We start from the raw sequence: 16991 nt of genomic DNA on the forward strand, positions 1-16991 counted from the left end.
CCCCGTCCTGCACCTCCCAGCACAGTGCTGGGCCCCACAGCAGATGGGGACGGTTCAAAGGTCCCAGGCAGGGCTCACAAACACACATGCTGGGGTTTTGTTCCCTCCCAAGAAGATAAAATTAAACACTGCCACTCTGCATGTCCTTCCCAGACCAGAAGAGGAACTCGCAGCGTGCTCAAACCCAAACAAACACTCTTTCAACAGTGGAAGACACTACGAAGTTAACATTAAAAAATAAGAGGACACAGATGTCGTGGCCAGGCTCGGGGCCACCCACACACCTACAGCTTCAGCTCCTGCCTGAAGCCCCTCCTTGCTGTAAAGGGAAGGAAACGGATGTACAGAGATCTGCAAAGTGACAGCAAAACATTTCAGTTTCCATCACCTCCTGCACACCATGAGCTGCTCCGGACAAAAAGAGATGCATGGAGACAAACCTCGGACTGTGTGCTGTTTTCTGTTCTCTTTTCTGTTGGGGCTTTTGGGATCTCACTCCCTCAGCTCCATTGGGGCTGTGCTCACTATTCCTGTGCCATGGGGACCCCACTGCTGCCCCTAGGACTCGGATCACACTTCCCAAGGTCACAGCAAACGTGGGGTGATTGCATTCACGGAAGAGACCACGAGATGTGATTCCAGCTAATGGAGGGCAGGGGGTTTCACTCACAGCATCCTGCTGTGCTGTATCCGACACCAAACATTCTGCCCTCATCCTGCTGGGCTGCAGTGTGTCCACAAGAAAAGTTCACGCAGCAAAGCAGCCTCACACCAAGCAGGCCTCTTCCTAAACTTCCCAGCAATGAAACCGAGCACGGAGGTGCTCTTCCTCTGATTGCAACCCAAACACTGAGCTCAGGGTGTCCCCCCAACATGCATCCCCCAGTGCCCTTCTCAGTCCCCAGCACAGGACAGGTGATGGCCAGATGAAGGGAATGCCAGCCCTTTGCACACTTCCTTTCAGCCATCTGCTCGCTGACGCTCCGATGGGGTCGGTCCTGAGAGAACTGGCAAGGGCGTTATCTCCAATGCCAGCATCACATATCTGGCTGTCACATGCCCTCCTCTGGTGCAATAGCTGCAGACGGAGGCATCTTCTAGATATCCTTGCTTTAAATCAGATTAATCACAAGCTACTTAACGGAAACCACTGTGTTCCCCATGGTAATTCCCATAAAGGCGATACCCAGCGCTGCTGCATTACGTTACCGTGAGCTCAGCCGCCTACAGGAGAGCCCAAAACTTCATGAAAATACTGGGGGACCCCAAACCAGACAGCAGGCACCAAATTACCAACAACATCACAGCCCAGCTGGCAAGCAGCACTGCAACCAGGAATTGGTAGCTACAGCTGAACAATAAAGAGAAGTGAGAAGAAAAGGCAAGAGCAATAAATGAGCCGCACGTAACTAAAAGGGGGATCCAGTCATCAGCCACACGCTGCTTATTGTATGCTCAGACTCTGCTGTGAAATGTCAGCACACACTGAGCCCCTTATAATGCACAACAAAGCAGTGCTGACGCCAAGGGATTGCATGGGACGTGCTGGGAAGAGCCCACCACTGTCACCATCACCATCACCATCACCCACACAGCCCCCAGCTCTGGGATCCGATTGTTGGGGCCCAGTCTGTTTGGGGCAGGGAACAAATCAACCCCAACAGACTGAGCAAGAGCAAAACTACTGCAAGTCAGTTGCAGAGTCAGCGACGTAAGTGCCATCTCCTGGCTGTCAGGGCTGTGTCTGAATCGGGATGAAAGCACACGGGATGATGCAATAACAACTTCCAGGCCGCTGGAAGTAGGACAATGTGACAGTGCTGGCTGCTTGCGCCCTCAGTGCCACGAAGCATGCAGCAGCTTGCAAAATAATGTGTCCTCAGGATGCCTGGACACCTCACACATCTGCCTTAGAGGCTGCAGGACTTCACAGCCCTGAGCTAAGGCACCTGGAGAAACTGGCTTTTGTGCAGCATCCGAAGGCCTGGAGGTGGCTGCTGTGCTGGTGGCACTTCCAAGAAGTGGCTGCATGGGATCGGCCCAAGGATGGGGCCTTGGCACGGGATGCCCTTGAGAGCAGGACAGCACGAGGCCGGGGGTGACGTTAACTGAGGCACGAGTGGCTCCTGGCGGTGTGATGGGGACCTCCTGGGGAGACTTTCAGATCCGCTGCCGTGCCGTGACCACGTGCGGGGATGGCACAGGGTGGGGGGACAGGAGCACGACGTCCTCGGATTTGGCACGTGAGGGTGGCCCGGGAGGACAGCACGAGAAACCCCCTGACCGTGCGAACGGGGACAGCCCGGCGAGGAGCCGGCGCGGGGGCCGCGGGGCAACACGACCCCTCTGCCGTACCGGAGGGGCCAACCCCGCTGTCGGGCACCGACCCGCAGGGCCGTTGTCCCCCGCCACCCACCTGCCGAGGAAGCGTCCTCCGCTCCGGAGCTGCCGTCGCTGCCTCCCTCCGGGGAACTGCCGGGGGGGGGGGGCGGGGGGCGGGCGGCGGCGGGGCGGGGCCGGGGGGCGCGGGGGGGCGCGGGCCAGGGCCGCCTCCAGGTACAGCACCTTGAAGCGCTCCTCGGCCAGAGCCCGCTGCAGGCGCCGCAGGTGCCGGCGGCATCGCTCCAGCTCCCGCTCCATGGCCCGCACCGAGCCCAGCTCCATTCGGGGCGCCGGTTCCCCTGGGAATTCCTCCTGCCAATGTCGGGCAAAGTCCGCCCGAGCCGCCGCCGTCGCCTCCTCGCCCGCTGCCATCCCCGGGCTTCCCCGCCGCCTTCCTCCTCCTCCTCCTCCTCCTTCCGCCCCCCACCACCGCCGCGGGCCCTGACGTCGGCTCCCGCCCGGCCCCTCCGGCCCGCCCCCGGCCGCTCCTCCTCGGCACGGCCCCGACGGGGCGGGGGCACCGCTACCACCTCCCTCCGGCACCTCCCGGCCCGACTCTCTGCAGCCGGATCTCGGCGTCCATTCCTGGAACACGGGAGGAAGCCACCCCCAGGTTAAAGGAACCTCTCTGAGGTAGCGGTGCCAGCATAGCACTCTTGTACCAGCAGCCTTTCCTGCTCGAGGTGCAACCTGGGGTCTCCCAAGGAGCTCCTGACGTGTTAGGAGGATGCTGAGAGGGTCGTGTACCTGCAGCTGGTCTGAGCCCTTCCTGGTGAGGGTCCACCTTGGAGCTCCTGACATGTGCCAGGAGGATGCTGAGTGCTGAGATGAGGTGGTGCCTGCTGCCAGCAGCATCAGAGCAGCGAACCAAGTGGCACAAACCATCCCACGCACTGCAAGGAGCTGCTTCTCAGCCAGCAAGAAGTGAGCCTCAGTGGCACTGAGTAGTGGAAGCTGCCCTATCCCAGCACACGTGCCAGGCTTATGGCTATCAGCATCCCCAGGCTGGTGGTGCTCTGATGATAACACCTGGCACGATGGCACTCTGATAGTGACACCTGGCTTCTTATCAGTGACAGTGACACCTGGCTTGGTGCACAGTGCTTTGCTCCCCACGCCTCACACAGGAATGGTGTTTCCCTTTCGCCAGAGGAGGGAAGTGTAGGTGACTCAGGGTGGTGATTCACAGCCTGTGTCCCTTGTTGCCACCTGGCTGTGGCCCAGCAGGAAGAAAGCACCCTATTCATTTACGTATGATCCCAGGAAGTGTCGCAACAGCCGCCTCCTCCATCCCCAGAGTGGCTGCTCCTGTCCCCACTGCTGTTGCTCCCATGGGGAGGGCTTTGGGGCTCCTCTTGGCACCAGCCTCCCCTTGGGGATTTTGGGAGTTGGGGCCAGTGACAGAAGTGACTCTGGAGCCCAGGTGAGGACAGTGTCCAAATATAATGCCCTGTTCCATGCTGGAAAGACAGCCCATCCCCAGTGCTGAGACCCTCTCAGGAGGTGGAGGGAAGAAGGAGGGGGGGTTGTGAGCGACTGATTTATGTGTGGCGACAGATAATTACAGCCCTTCCATCACCTGTCATGCAGACGGCCCAGCAGAGCTTTACATTGCATTTCTGGATGCCCATCCCAAACCATAAATCTCCCCAATGCAAAGCGATAAATCAGGGGGGCTGAGGGAGCAGCCCCAGGCAGGTGTCCCTCTCCACCTGCCCACCAGTAATGGGCAGGTAGGTAGGAAATGTCCAGGACGAGGTGGGGACACCTGGCGGGCTGTGCTAATTACAGGCAGCAGGTGGCATCCGAAGAGCTGTGATTTATGATCTGGTCCTTCCGAGAGCTGGGGCTGAGTCCCTGCAGGGCTGGGGCCAGCAAAGCTTCATGGATATTGCTGGGGCTCTGGGTGGGATGAAGGTAAGACAGGAGCCATGGGTACATCTATGTGCTCAGCCCTGTGCTGGCTCAACTTCCTGCACCAACAAAGCATCCCCATGGCATCACAGAGTAGCATTTCCTTAAGAAAGGAATGAAATCACCCCCCAGAAAATTAAATTGCTTTTTGTTCCTGAGCTGGGCCTGCAGCTTGCAGGGACTGGGGGACCAGAAGGCCACCGGGAGAACAAGAGGGTCATGGTGAGCACAGGTGGGTGCTCAGAGCTATTTGCAAGCTTCATTTCTCTTTGAAGTCCCACTGCCTCATCCTCCCCGCTCCCCCAGGCCCTGGCTCCTGATTTATGGGGTTTCTGAAGCAGAGGCACCTAAATTAGCTCCCACTTCAAAGAGCCAAGAGAGGAGAAGGGCAATAGACAAATAGCCCCGCTAATTGTAGCCATTGATCAACCCCACTGCGGGATGATCAGATAAGAAGGGATGGATAAAGGGGACCATGTTCTCCCAGGGCTTGGCTTCTGCACCAGTAGCCCCAACAATTTGTCACAATGACTCTCCAGGGCCATTTTTCAAAACATTGTTACCCCGTTGTGCAGGAGGGCATTTAGCAGCTGCTCTCTAATGAAAAGGTGGGCAAAAGGGCAGGGAATGAAACTGCAAGCAGCCCGGCCCTCCTGTTGACCTCCATCCCATGGCTGGGAGACCCATGGGGAATAAGGAGATTTAGGAAACAAGCTGTGGGAAACGAGATCTGGGGCAAAAGGAGCCTCATCATCTCCACCAACAAGGGCAAATATGGGCAGACCCAGCAGTGCTCCCAGCAGCAGGAAGGCAGGAGGCAGACGGCGCTGCAGCTCCTTTGCCACCTGTCCAGTGATGTGGCACTGAGGGACGAGGGTAGTGGGCATGGTGGGGGTGGTCCGAGGCTGGACTTGGCAATCTGAGAGGTCTCTGAGTGGGAGCATCCTCTGGGCAGGGCCGGCACCTGGGGGCTGGGATGGAGCCACGTGACAGCGGTGGGGTTTTTAGGGCTGGCTGCCTGACCCCAGAGCAGTGTGTGGCAGCCCTGGGGAAGGCAGGACCACAAGAGCACCTCGCCCCATCCTGCTCACCACAGCCATGTCCCGAGCAGCTGCAGCACGGCTGGGAGAGCCTGATGGCTCAGAAGAGGAGCTGGAGGTGGGGGCAGCACCGCGAGCATGCTGCAGGCAGAAGATGTGGATTCCTAAGGGGAGGAATGCAACCGCCTGCCTGGGGGACACCGAGGAGATGAAGGTGAGGAAGAGGAGCAGGCCGGCACGCTCCAAGGCCAGGAGGATGGCAGCCAACGTGCGGGAGCGCAAGAGGATCCTGGATTACAACCAAGCCTTCAACGCCCTGCGCCTGGCCCTCAAGCACGACCTCGGAGGCAAGAGGCTCTCCAAAATCGCCACCCTCCGGAGAGCCATCCACCGCATCGCTGCTCTGTCCCTGTCCTTGCACTGCTGGCCCTGCACCCACTCCGAGTGCCGCAGGCAGGGCGTGCGGGACGGCCACCTCGTGCCCCCCAGTGCTGTGGGTTACGGCTGCCATCCTCCCGAGAGCCAACTCCAGTGCTATGAGAGCCCGCAGGAGGATCGCCCAGCAGCCAGCCCTGTGTTTTACCCCGTGGGGAGTCAGCAGAAGCACGCAAGCAACCCTCAAGCCCTCCCTCTTGCACCGCTCCCCTGGCAGCTGGGGGGGTTGCAGAGCTCTGGCTTCCAATGCTTCCCCATCCACTGAGCCACAGAGCGGGGAGGGCGAAGCGGTGCCGGGAAGGTAACAAAGCGGGGCGTGGGATGGGACTGTGTGTGAGCAGTGGGACGTGGAGCTCAGCTGAGGTGCCGTGAGCCCAGCAAAGCCTGGAAACTCAGCTGGGAAGCGTGGAGGAGGTTGCTTTGTGCTCGAGGAAGGGCCAGCTCTGCAGTTTCTTTTCTTGTGAGGTTTCTCTGCTGGAAATTGTGACCGTTATTTATTCTCTTTTGCTTGCTTTGTGAGAAAACATGACTTAAAAACCCAGCATCGGGGCACTGGCTGTTACTGTGTGTGAGGTGGACAGATGGTGTGTGTGGATCACACTAAAGACCCTGGCTCTGGTTCCAGCTGATGAATTAAGGGAGCAGGGGCTGGGAAAGGTTAACTCGGTTGTACTTTTAATGCTAAACCCATTGGTGCACATATTGGTACACAGACAGATTTGTAAGCCTGGACCAGGAGGGAAGAGAGACAGATGTCTGCCTTTGGAAAACCCGTGCTTCCTCCTGGTGACTGCAAAGTGGATCTCTGGGATGATCTGGTACCGAGCTCCTGGCTGGGACAGGGGAGGGCTCAGCCCTCAGCTCCTCGTGTGCCAGCCTTCCTCCTTTAGACCCAGGGTGGGGTGGGGGAGCTGGGAAATGAGCCTGGCAGAGGAAAGCCCGTAGCAGCCAGGAGAGAGAGCTCTCTGCTCAGCAAAGGATCCTCCTCCAAGCGCTGCCTATGTGAGACATCTTGGCTTTCATCTCCGGCAGATGTTCCCCTTTCCAGGAGGGCTGCAGCCATGGCTGCTGGAGGAATCCTATGTCTCCTATCAGCATCCCCTGCTATGCAGCGAGGCTCTGCCTGTGTCCAGCGCTCATACACCGTGGTGTGAGCTCAGGAACACCAGGATCCAGAGATGTGAAAGCCAAACCAAACCCACGCCCACCCTAGCACTAATCCCTCTCCATCACAATTCTATTTTCAGTTTTTACCCCACATTTTGGTGTTAAAGCAAAACGGATGGAAATAAATGTTCGGAGAGATGAGAGAACAGGAAAGACAAAACACTTGAGACCATCGAGGCTCCCAGCTTCACGGTTATAAATGCGGATCACTTTTCTGTCCGGAGGCTGCGGGGTGTGGGGTTGCCGGTGGACAGCGGCTCTTCGGGTCCCCACGGAGTGACAGCCGGAGCGGGGCGGGCACACAGGTGGCACTCCGCGCCCGGGAATCCCCCAGCGAAACGGGGAGGGAGAATTCGGAGCCGGTGGCGAAGAGCCGCCGCCTGGTGGGCAGCCACCACCCTCCCTCCCGCCCCTCGCACCCGCTGCTGTGTCCGGGGATCCGAGCGCGGGGGGCTCCGCGGGGCGGGACGGAACCGCGCGGAGGGTGGGTGGGTGGGTGGGAGGATCCCACGGGGGGTTTCCCTCCCGCCTCGGCCCTTCGCATCCCGGCGAGCATCCCTTCCTCGGGAGGAACCGAGCCAAGCCGGGGGCGGTGCGCTGCCCCGCTCCTGCCCCGCGGGCAGAGCCCCGTTGGCCCCTCCTCCGGCACGGCCTCCCGCGGGGCGCCGAGCCCCGAGCGCAGAGCGGCGGTGGCGGGGCGAGCTCCGAGCCCGCTCCGCCGGGCCATGGCGAGCGGCGACGCCGCGCCCGCGGGCTCGGGCTCCGGCTCCGGCTCGGGCACGGTGCTGCCCAGCCGCCTCCAGGAGACCGAGAAGCTGCTGGCCGCCACCGAGGGCCGGGAGGGCCTCCGGGGCTCCAAATCCTTCACGGCCGCGTTGGCCGGCGAGGTGGAGCGCAACGGGCACGGGCTCTCCTACAAGTCGGTGTCGGTCGGGCACCTGGAGGCGGCTCCGCTGTCGCCGTCCCGGCTCAGCCTGGGCAGAGCCTCCTCCACCGCCACCAGCACGGCGGCTGCCGACCAGGGCCGCCCGCGGGACTACCTGGTGCTCGCCATCTTCTCCTGCTTCTGCCCCGTTTGGCCCATCAACGTGGTGGCCCTCGTCTTCTCCATCATGGTGAGTGCGGCCCCGACGGGCGGCACCGGGCTGCGGCGCTGTCCGCGGTGCTGCGGCGGCTCGGGGCGGGGAGCGACCGGGCGGGGCTCGGAGCTCGGAGCTCGGGATCACAGATCGGTTCTTGGGGCTTAGGGCTCGAATTTCGGGGCTCAGTGATCGGATCTCGGGGCTCGGAGCTCGGAAGGGTTGTGCTGCTGCTTCCATACCTCGACTGGGGTTCCCTGGGATGGCTCACGGAGGAATGGAGTGGGACAGCCCGGGCTGTTGGATCCGGGATTCAGGATACGGGATTTGGGATGCACAATGTGGGATTTGGAAATACGGGATTTGGAATTCGGAATGTGTGGTTTGGAATTTGGGACGTGGGTTCATTTAGGATGCGGGATTTGGGATGCGGTTTGAGGCACGCCCTGCCCTGACTCCATGCCCTCTCCTCTCCCGGTGGCCATGAGCAGCCCAGTTCCCAGCTGGGATGGAGCAGCGAGGCACGGACGAGGTCTCTCCCTCTCTCCGCCCCTTAGCAGCCCAACCCAACCCTGCAGCACCGGGGGGACCCGGGCGGGGGGCTCGCTTCTGCCCTTAGACACTTCAAAGGGAAGAAGGCTGCACCTGCAGCTCCCACATTTGTCCCGAAAAAGCAATTTTCTCCATTAAATATCCCCCACACCTCAGCAAACACACCGACATCAGAGCAGAAGAGAAGAAAGGCAGCCGCCTCCCACTTGTCTCAGCAGAGCCTCGCGAGCACGGCCACCCCCTTCCCCTGCTGCTGCACAGCCCCCGGCCAGCCTCCCCACCAGGCGTTTGCAACGGAGGCAAATCTCGTCTTTGAAAACGCTCAGGGAAAGCCATCCCCTGCTCTCCACCCAAAATACAGAGGCGTCATTCCCCCACAGCACAGAATCAGAGATGTGCAGCTGCCTGCAAACCTGCGTGGCACCCGGGTACCCTTCATGCTGGGGGGTGGGCAGCCTCCCTGCGGTGTGCCGACTTCCCTCTAGCTCTGCAATTGTGTTTTTTCTTTTCCTAAGACAATGCTTTTTTTTTGCACATGAAAGCTTTGCTGGGCGATAAGCGGCAAGCAGAGAGGGAAGCAAATGAATGCTTTGTGGAGTTAGTGTCTCATAAATCATTATTTTTTTTCCAAACGCTGCACTCAGATTCCAATAGGGGCCAGGGCCAGGGAAACAAATAAGCTCCAGCCCCTGGGCCTTTCCTGCTCCTGGTGGTCGTGGGGAAATGAGCACTTGGTGGCTTTTCCACTGCTCCTGGGGTGCATCTGCTTGGAGAAGAGCCAGAGTCCCATGGGAGTGCAGAGCTCGCCTAACAGCACCCAACAGCAGGAGCAGACCAAGGGGAGCGAAACACAGAGTGAGAACCCACCCCGAGTGAAACAGTGTGCCCCAAACCCACACTGCTGCTACAGAGCGGTGTGGGAGAAGTCAAACTGTGTGTTATCCATGTAAATGGTGCATTCATCCATCTCAGTCTGGTGATGATTTATACCTCCCGTGGAATGTTTTCTTCAACCAAATGCAAGTGTGGAGGATTAATGACTGATTCTGAGTAATGGGTGGCACTCAGCAGAGCACATCCAAAGCCAGTTCGTAGATGGAGAGAGGCTGCAACCATTTGTCTTTCTGTCCCTGGGACTGGCACAGGGTGGCTCTCCTGATGGCACTCACCTGGCTCCATGCATTTTGCTGTGGGTCCCTTCCAGCCCCAGCTCTGTGTTGGGTTGTGTTCCCTAAAAGGTTCCCCGTGACACAGAGTCCCTTAGCGCCATGCTGGCATGTTGCCCTTTGGGGCTCCTCTGCGTCTCGATTAATAAAGAAAATGGTCATGGTTTTATGGAGAATGAAAATCACAGGGTGGCTGATAGGAAGCAGCTATAATCAAACCGTTCCAATGAATAATATATGTGCAGGACCAAATGCTTGCTAAACACGCCACGCTGATGCTGATGCATTTTTCAGAATTGTTCAGGATAAACGATCACTGAACACTTCCAGAAGCTGTAGTGATAAATATGTCGAATCTGTTAGCCCATATATTTTCCTTGGAAGACAGCTAGAGCTGCAAATATGTTTCACCGCAATCTAACCCACACCCTGCAGAAACATTACACTTGGTTACAAACATCTGAGCCTATAAAAATCCCAAATGCCGGGAGCTGTCAGCGAGCAGCTCAGGGACTCCATTTATCCCTGCATGGCTGTGTTCTCCCCTGTCCCTCTGCACCATCCCATGGGGCTTCATTTCCTCCCCTCCTGCTCTGCAGCGCAAACTAGCTCTTGGCTGTGTACCGCTGATTTTTGGGGTTGTCTGCCAGGTGGGCTGTAGGGAACCAAAGGGAGTGAGGTCTTGAGCTCAACATCAGTGCAATGGTTTGGCCATGTGATGCCAGATCGCTGTTTATGGGGTGATGCAAGCTGAGGGCATTGTAAGTAATGGAGTTGCATGGAGTTGGAGCTGTGCTGGCTCTCCCAGCTGCTCGTTTTCTTTTGTTTTCAATACAAGAAAGCTCACACATGGCGCAGTGCATCTGAGATGCACATTTTTGGAAAGGAAAGTGCAATTGTTCGATACTTTTTCATCCTTGATTCTTAATTCTTCTTTGCCCATGTTGCTTCTCTCCCCTATGCCTTTTCCCCACTCCAAGCCCACCCCAAACAGCTGAGATCACTACCAACGGGCCTTACAGCTCCTTATTCTATTTTCCTCCCTCCCAAACCTTTCTCAGTTGGTTCCGCTGAAGGATCCAGCTCCAGCTCTAAGGGCTCCCTCCATCCCCTATGGACCCCAGGCCACCAGTGACTGCCTTCCCCATCCCACCCCCCAGTTAATGAATCACTTCGGGGACCCAAGTCCCAAATCCCAGTTGTTTATTTTTCCATAAAAGCTCCAGAGAGGGGTGGTTGTTGCTGGTCAATGCCTCTCATCCCAGGCCAGGGACCTCTCACCCAAATGCAGACCTGAACCCATTCATCGCCATCTTGGGGGGACAGGGGACAACCAATCGGCCGAGATCCAATCCATGTCCCTCGGTGGCACAGCTGCTGAATTTTGGGGCTGCAGTCTCTCTCAGGAGCCTCTCTCTATGCTTCCCCCCAGTCGCGGAACAGCGGGCAGCAGGGGGATGTGGATGGAGCCCGGCGCCTGGGCCGCATGGCCCGCCTGCTCAGCATCGTCTCCATCGTGCTGGGGACCATCATCATCGTGCTCTACGTCTCGCTCAGCGTTCGAGGTAACACCTCCTTCTCATTTCCCCTGCTCAAGCAGTGACCTCTCCTTTTTTCCCCTGTCTGTGGGGCTCTGTGGGCAGTTTATGGGACACTCCTGCCCCTAGGACGCATCATTCCCACCCAGCACGAGGCACTGAGCACTGCTATGCTGTGCTGATATGTCCACCACATGCAATATGTCCCAGAGAAGGAAATGCTTGCAGCAGGAATAGGACCAGAATTTGAGGTCCTCCTCTACTATCCCATAGAAGATCCCCCAGGCAAAAAGTATTTTGGCTATAATACAAGGACTTACCTTAGTGAGGCTGAGGTGGGTTTCTCTGATAGGATAAAAGCAAAGGGACTGAGGCCACAAGTCAGCCTGCCCAGTGGTGCCATCCCTGGGTGTGTGGGGATCTTCCCAACCACAAAGCCACCTTCTTAGAGCACCTGGGGACATGGGAATGTCACATCTCACCCACTCCATGGCCCAAACCCCAAAGGCATCAGGGGCACCTCTGCTGGAAGTTGCCCTGAAACCCTCTTTCTGTTTTCCAGTTTCCTAGAAGACGTAGCATGCAAATACCTCGAAGAGGAGGAAGACAGCGCTCCTTTTGGGTTTTTTTTTTACTTTCAGCCTTGCAACAAAAACTTGTGACAGCGGAGCCCATCTGGAGGAACGTGCGTGGCTGCTCCACCGCCTTCTGGGGACAAGAGGGGATGGACACACGGCAAGGGGACGAGGGACAAGAACTGGATGTGAGCAGAGAGGAGAAGGGGAAATCCACTACCTCATTCCCCTCCAACAGGGTGGGGAGACCACGCTGGGGGATGGACAGGAGGAGGAGGAGGAGGGAGATTCCAGACTGAAGCTTGTTTGAAGGAAAACCTAAGGGTGGACCGCGGCATTTTGAGGAATCCTCCTAAGGACCTTGGCACTGTCATTTTGGGGGGGGGTTTGTTGCTTTTTAAATCATCGAATTCTGTCTCTGCAAAAACAAACAAACAACAGAAAAAAAACACCCAAAAGCTCAAACTGCCACCAGGAGCGGAGCGGTGTTCCATGCATGAGGAGGGCGAGCTGCAGAGCGCGGCGGTGCTCGGAGATGCGGTGGGTGCTTTTGTATTTTTGATGAGGAAAACAAACAAAAAAAGACAAACAAAAAAGAGACATTGACCATTTGCATGCCTTTGGGAATGTTCTCCCTGTCTGCTCGTCCATCCACGCCCCTCCATCGCTCGCAGATGTCAGGGCTGGCGGAGCAGGGCGCTGCTGCATGGGAGCGCAGCGCTAACGGAAGGGATCACGCTTTCTCTGTGCAACCACACGTTTCCTTCTCCATGCACCCAAAGCGAGGTTAATGCCACTGGCACTGAGCACAGGTCCTGGTTAACCCACAGCGGTGGCACTGAGGGGCAGAGCCCTCCTGCCTGCTGGGTCGTGTTCGTCACACAAGAGCTGCAGCAAGATCTGGCCCTATGGCCGTGCTCATCTCCCCTCGCCTCTTTGGCTCCAACTGAGGGCTCCAGGGGACCTTTAGAGGGATGGAGGAGTTCAGAGTCGTGCTCTTGTCATTACCCATCTTCTGCTCCTTGGACATCTCCAGCACCACTGGAGCGTGCTGGGCTCGGGTCCATGAGTATTATTATTTTTTAACATTTTGTATTTAAAAACATGTAAAGAATGCTGACTTTTTGCTCCCCATGATCGTCCCAAGCCCCGCTGCTCCCAGCCAAGTCTTCCACGCCATGCAGCCCCATCCGACCTCTCTGTTCCCACTGTGGGCTGATGCTGGTGCTGGCATTTCATTCGGCTGTGCAGACTGAGCAAGGTTCCCGTTGCTGTACGTTTGCAGATGGCTCCTGGCTGTGCCCATTGGCTTTGCATTGGCCAAGCCTTTCTTTCAGCAAAACTTTGCTGGTGCAATTCCAAATTACAGACATGGGAGCTGCACCCACAGCCTGCCCTGGGACGGTGGGGTGTTTTGGGGCACCCTACCTGGAAGATCCACAAACCAAAATCAACATGGTCAAGAGCTCTGTCCATCTGGGAGCTGTTGTACACTGTGGTGCACCAAGAGGAGCCCCTGAGCATCCCTGTGCTTGCATCCTTCCCAAACTGGTGAGCATGGGGCACGTGGGAAGGCAGTGGGGAGAGCTGCTGTGCCATAAATCCTCGAACCATAGGGATGTAGACGGGATTGTTCTCTTGTCACTTGTTTAGCTGCTCTTTGTTACACGGTTTCCTTTGGGTAGAGGTAATCTGAACCCAGGGGATAGGAGAGCCAAATTCCTGCACCCACTGTTATGTTTTTCTTTACATTCAAAAGGGGTGCAGGGACTCAGAGCAATAGCACGGTACAACAGCACTTTCCTGGGCTGCCTCCCCACCTGTCCCTCTGCCTGCGTTTTATTGCAAACTGTGAGCTTCTGAAAACGGACCAAATTCAACTCCTGCGTTTGCAACTCATTCCTTGCACACTCAGGGCTGGAGAAGCTCTGTGCTTGGCCGTGTGCAGAGCCCACTGACACCTGATCCCCTGTCCCTCTTGGAAGGGGGATCCCCGAGGATGAGATGGGTCAGCGCGTGGGGGAAACTGCAGCACTTGAGAGCACCAAATGGAGGATGGAACGCTGCCCTGGCATTACACAAAGCCTTCCAGCTCACGGCCTGAAGTGCTTTGCCACGGCTGCAGCCCCGCGGCGAGGGCTGCGCTATTCTCATCGCACAGATGGCAAAGTTGCTCCAAGTCACGTGTGCCAGCAGCTCAGAAAAGAAAACAGTTCTTTCTCCTCAACATAAGTAGGAGGGAATGCATCCGTCCTTTGAATCTGATGCTTCCGGAGGGCTCTTTGCAAGCCAGGACCACCTCGAAGATATACAGAGCAGGACCGGAGGGGCAGCAGAGGCACCAGAAGCATCTGAGTGCAGGAGAGAGCAACAACTTTCCAATAAAAAAACCCCAAAACCATAAAACACAAAGACCCCTCAACTCCTTCCTCTTTTTTCATCTCCTTTCTGGCTAGATACAACTGCGCTGCCCTGCACTCTTCAATACATCTCTGTGCTCCTCATCCCACGCTCAGACACAGTGGAACATCTCTACAGCCAGACGAAATGTTTTCCTTCCTTGCAACCCACCTCCTGTGCTGTACCAGAAGGCTCCCGGGACCCACCAGACCCTTTCCCCACTCTCCATTGAGCTCCCGGTGCGTTCTGCAGCCCGATCCTGCACACAGGACTCTGCAGGAGCTGATCTCTGCAGCACTGTGGTTTCAGCCAGGCTCTTTGTGGGATGCAGTGACCGTAGGGCAGAAGGGATGCACAGCACTCAGTGTCCAACTGATGACTGCTGGTGGAGAGGACCACAAGGGTTTTAGCACAAAGGGTAGAAAACGACAGAAGAGCTTTCCCAGTTTGCTGCATTGGTGATGATTTCCCTTTTTCTAATCATTATTTCCCTCCTTTCCAGTTGCTGCCAATTAAACACCCAACCCCACTCCTGTTCGGTCCAAGCCCAGGATGGGGCTGAGCCACCCCTATGAGCTGCTCCCATCCCCGGTGCCCCCAGCCCCATCCCAACACTTGGCTGCTCATCGCTGCCCAACATGAACTGATTGCAGATTGAATGCCAATTATTTTCTTTCCGCTTGCACTCTTTCATTTTAGCAAAGCTAAAATCTCCCATGCCTGGGGACAAGCCCAGGGGGTGAGGGAGGGAGGGAGAGAGGGAGGGAGGGGAGCAGCCTTTTCAAAGCAAGGGGTGTCCCAGGGCACAGCCCCAATCCTCAGAGCCCAGCTGGAGGAGCGCTCAGCGATGCCATGGACACTCCAGGAATCTCCCTGCTGGTCGACGTTTCTTTTTCTGCGGGATGATATGGTGTACCTTATATACTTCCTTTGTATTTCTTGGCATGAGAAAAGAATTAAAATGTAACATGCATGGTCAAAGCCAGACTTGCTTCTTCTGTCTAAATGAGAACAATATATCAAATTCAAACTGCTCATTTAATTATTGCTCCCCATTCCAAAAGCAATGCAGCATTTTGGCTGTGGTGGCACTGCCACCAGACCTCACCTCTGCAGCTCTGCATTCCACACAGCCAATGAGGAGAGAGCACAGACACATTCCAAACCCAAATCCTCAAATTATTGATCAAAACCACAGATCTCCTGAATGGTAACTGCCCTGAGCAGCCTCCTCCATCTCCTCACTCCTATCCCAAATGGTGGCTGAAGGAAGGAGCTTGACAAAGCTTTGGGCTGTCGGTAGGCAGGGGTAGGACCAAAACCTCCTTTTCTTTCTCAAAAGACAAAAGCTACAGTTGTGGTTTGGGGACCCATCACCCACATGAACACTCAGGCAGCACTCAGACCAGCCCAGCCTTCTCCATGCCCTTCCCCTTTATCACAACACCATCTCCCACTGGGCTCTGCACCATGCTAAGACATTTTGAACCCTGTTTCTTTGCCACGTCCAGAATTTCCCCAGTGTGAATCCTATCACCCACAGCACAGAGTGCTCCCTGTGCCAGGTGCAGTCCTGAAGCAGTGGGCAGATGGAACTCCAGACCTCAGAGGTGGGAGCTGATGGCCTCTGCTCTGCTGTTTTGCTAAGGGGAGGGCAGTGCCAAGTGCTTTCGCTCCTGTTTTATTAATACTCTGCTCTGATGGCTCATGTATAATAGATAGGAGAAGGAACAGCGAAAGGTTTACATCCCATTTCCTTGTGGATATGGTTCTTGCTGAGCACCAAAGGCTCTCCATTCACCACTAATAAGTTTGTGTGATATCTGGGGGTTTGGGTGAAGGACACAAAGTCGGTCACCACTTCCCCAGCTGCTTCCCATGGGAGCTCCCAGTGGAACAGAGGGAGACGTCGGGATTTGCTCTGGCCCCCATAACTCCACACTCAGCCCTTTCCTTCTGCTGGCTGCTGCCGAATCTCCAGGTTTCCTAAAATAGAGCTGTGGGGATTCTCCCCAAGCTGAGCACAGAGATGTGACGACCAGTAGCCCCCATTGCCTCCACTCTGCAGGGCGGTTGGAGCTACCGAAGGACTCCTTACCTTACGAAGCTGCAACAGAGGGGGGAACAGAGCCTTCCCAGCAAAACACCTCCTCCTGCCGAGCTCGTAGGGGTGGCTGGCTACAGCCTGTGGGTCCTAAGGAATTTCTCCCATTATTTGGTCTCAGGTGCCATTCCTCAGAGCCCATTTGTTATACCCTTCCCAGCTCTGAACACCCAAACCCACGCGGCAGCATCCCTCCTACCCATTCCTCCCCCTCCTCCCACAGCAATGAAGAGCTGAAGTATTCCTGGATGAGAACAGATGAACTCATTCATCCCCCAAATGTGAGCTTTGTTTTCCCTTTTTACATTTCCAAGCCAGAACGGAGGTTGGAAAGTCTTCAAATTCCCCCAAACATGGGGAAACCCAGGAATAGCATCCCGCTGTCCCTTTGCCCTGCTTCAGGTGCACCACGGGCTGAACGCTGATTTGGGACAGGCATCGCTGGGGGCTGGCAGCCCCCTCCACCCCTTGACATAAGGTTGTCATGGACTGACTCACCGCCGCACCTCAGTGATGGCTGTGGGTAAATTTAGCTCTGGTGACACACGCCTGACCCAGAGGGAACTCCTCTTATAGCACAGAGGGAAACCGCCCGCGTCCCAGCGCTGCACCACCGGAGCACGGGGACGCACCGCCCCA

The 16991-nt window shown here is 56.7% G+C and overlaps 2 protein-coding genes across 2 annotated transcripts; both read left to right on the plus strand.

The window, feature by feature from the left end:
• The first annotated feature begins 5394 nt into the window (after positions 1-5394).
• On the plus strand, positions 5395-6036 carry BHLHA9 (basic helix-loop-helix family member a9). Its single transcript, XM_042830232.1, has one exon. It carries the CDS (start codon positions 5395-5397, stop codon positions 6034-6036), a length of 642 nt encoding a protein of 213 aa, XP_042686166.1.
• Positions 6037-7663: 1627 nt separating this feature from the next.
• Positions 7664-12158, plus strand: TRARG1 (trafficking regulator of GLUT4 (SLC2A4) 1). The gene is made up of 4 exons (XM_042830396.1): positions 7664-8053; positions 11168-11300; positions 11915-12036; positions 12087-12158. The coding sequence occupies exons 1-4, from the start codon at positions 7664-7666 to the stop codon at positions 12156-12158; spliced, it is 717 nt and encodes a 238-aa protein (XP_042686330.1).
• Positions 12159-16991: the final 4833 nt, after the last annotated feature.

Source organism: Centrocercus urophasianus, unplaced genomic scaffold (assembly GCF_019232065.1).
Source record: "Centrocercus urophasianus isolate 14NV4802_14NV808 unplaced genomic scaffold, USGS_Curo_1.0 seq_33, whole genome shotgun sequence".
NCBI classification, from domain to species: Eukaryota; Metazoa; Chordata; class Aves; order Galliformes; family Phasianidae; genus Centrocercus; species Centrocercus urophasianus.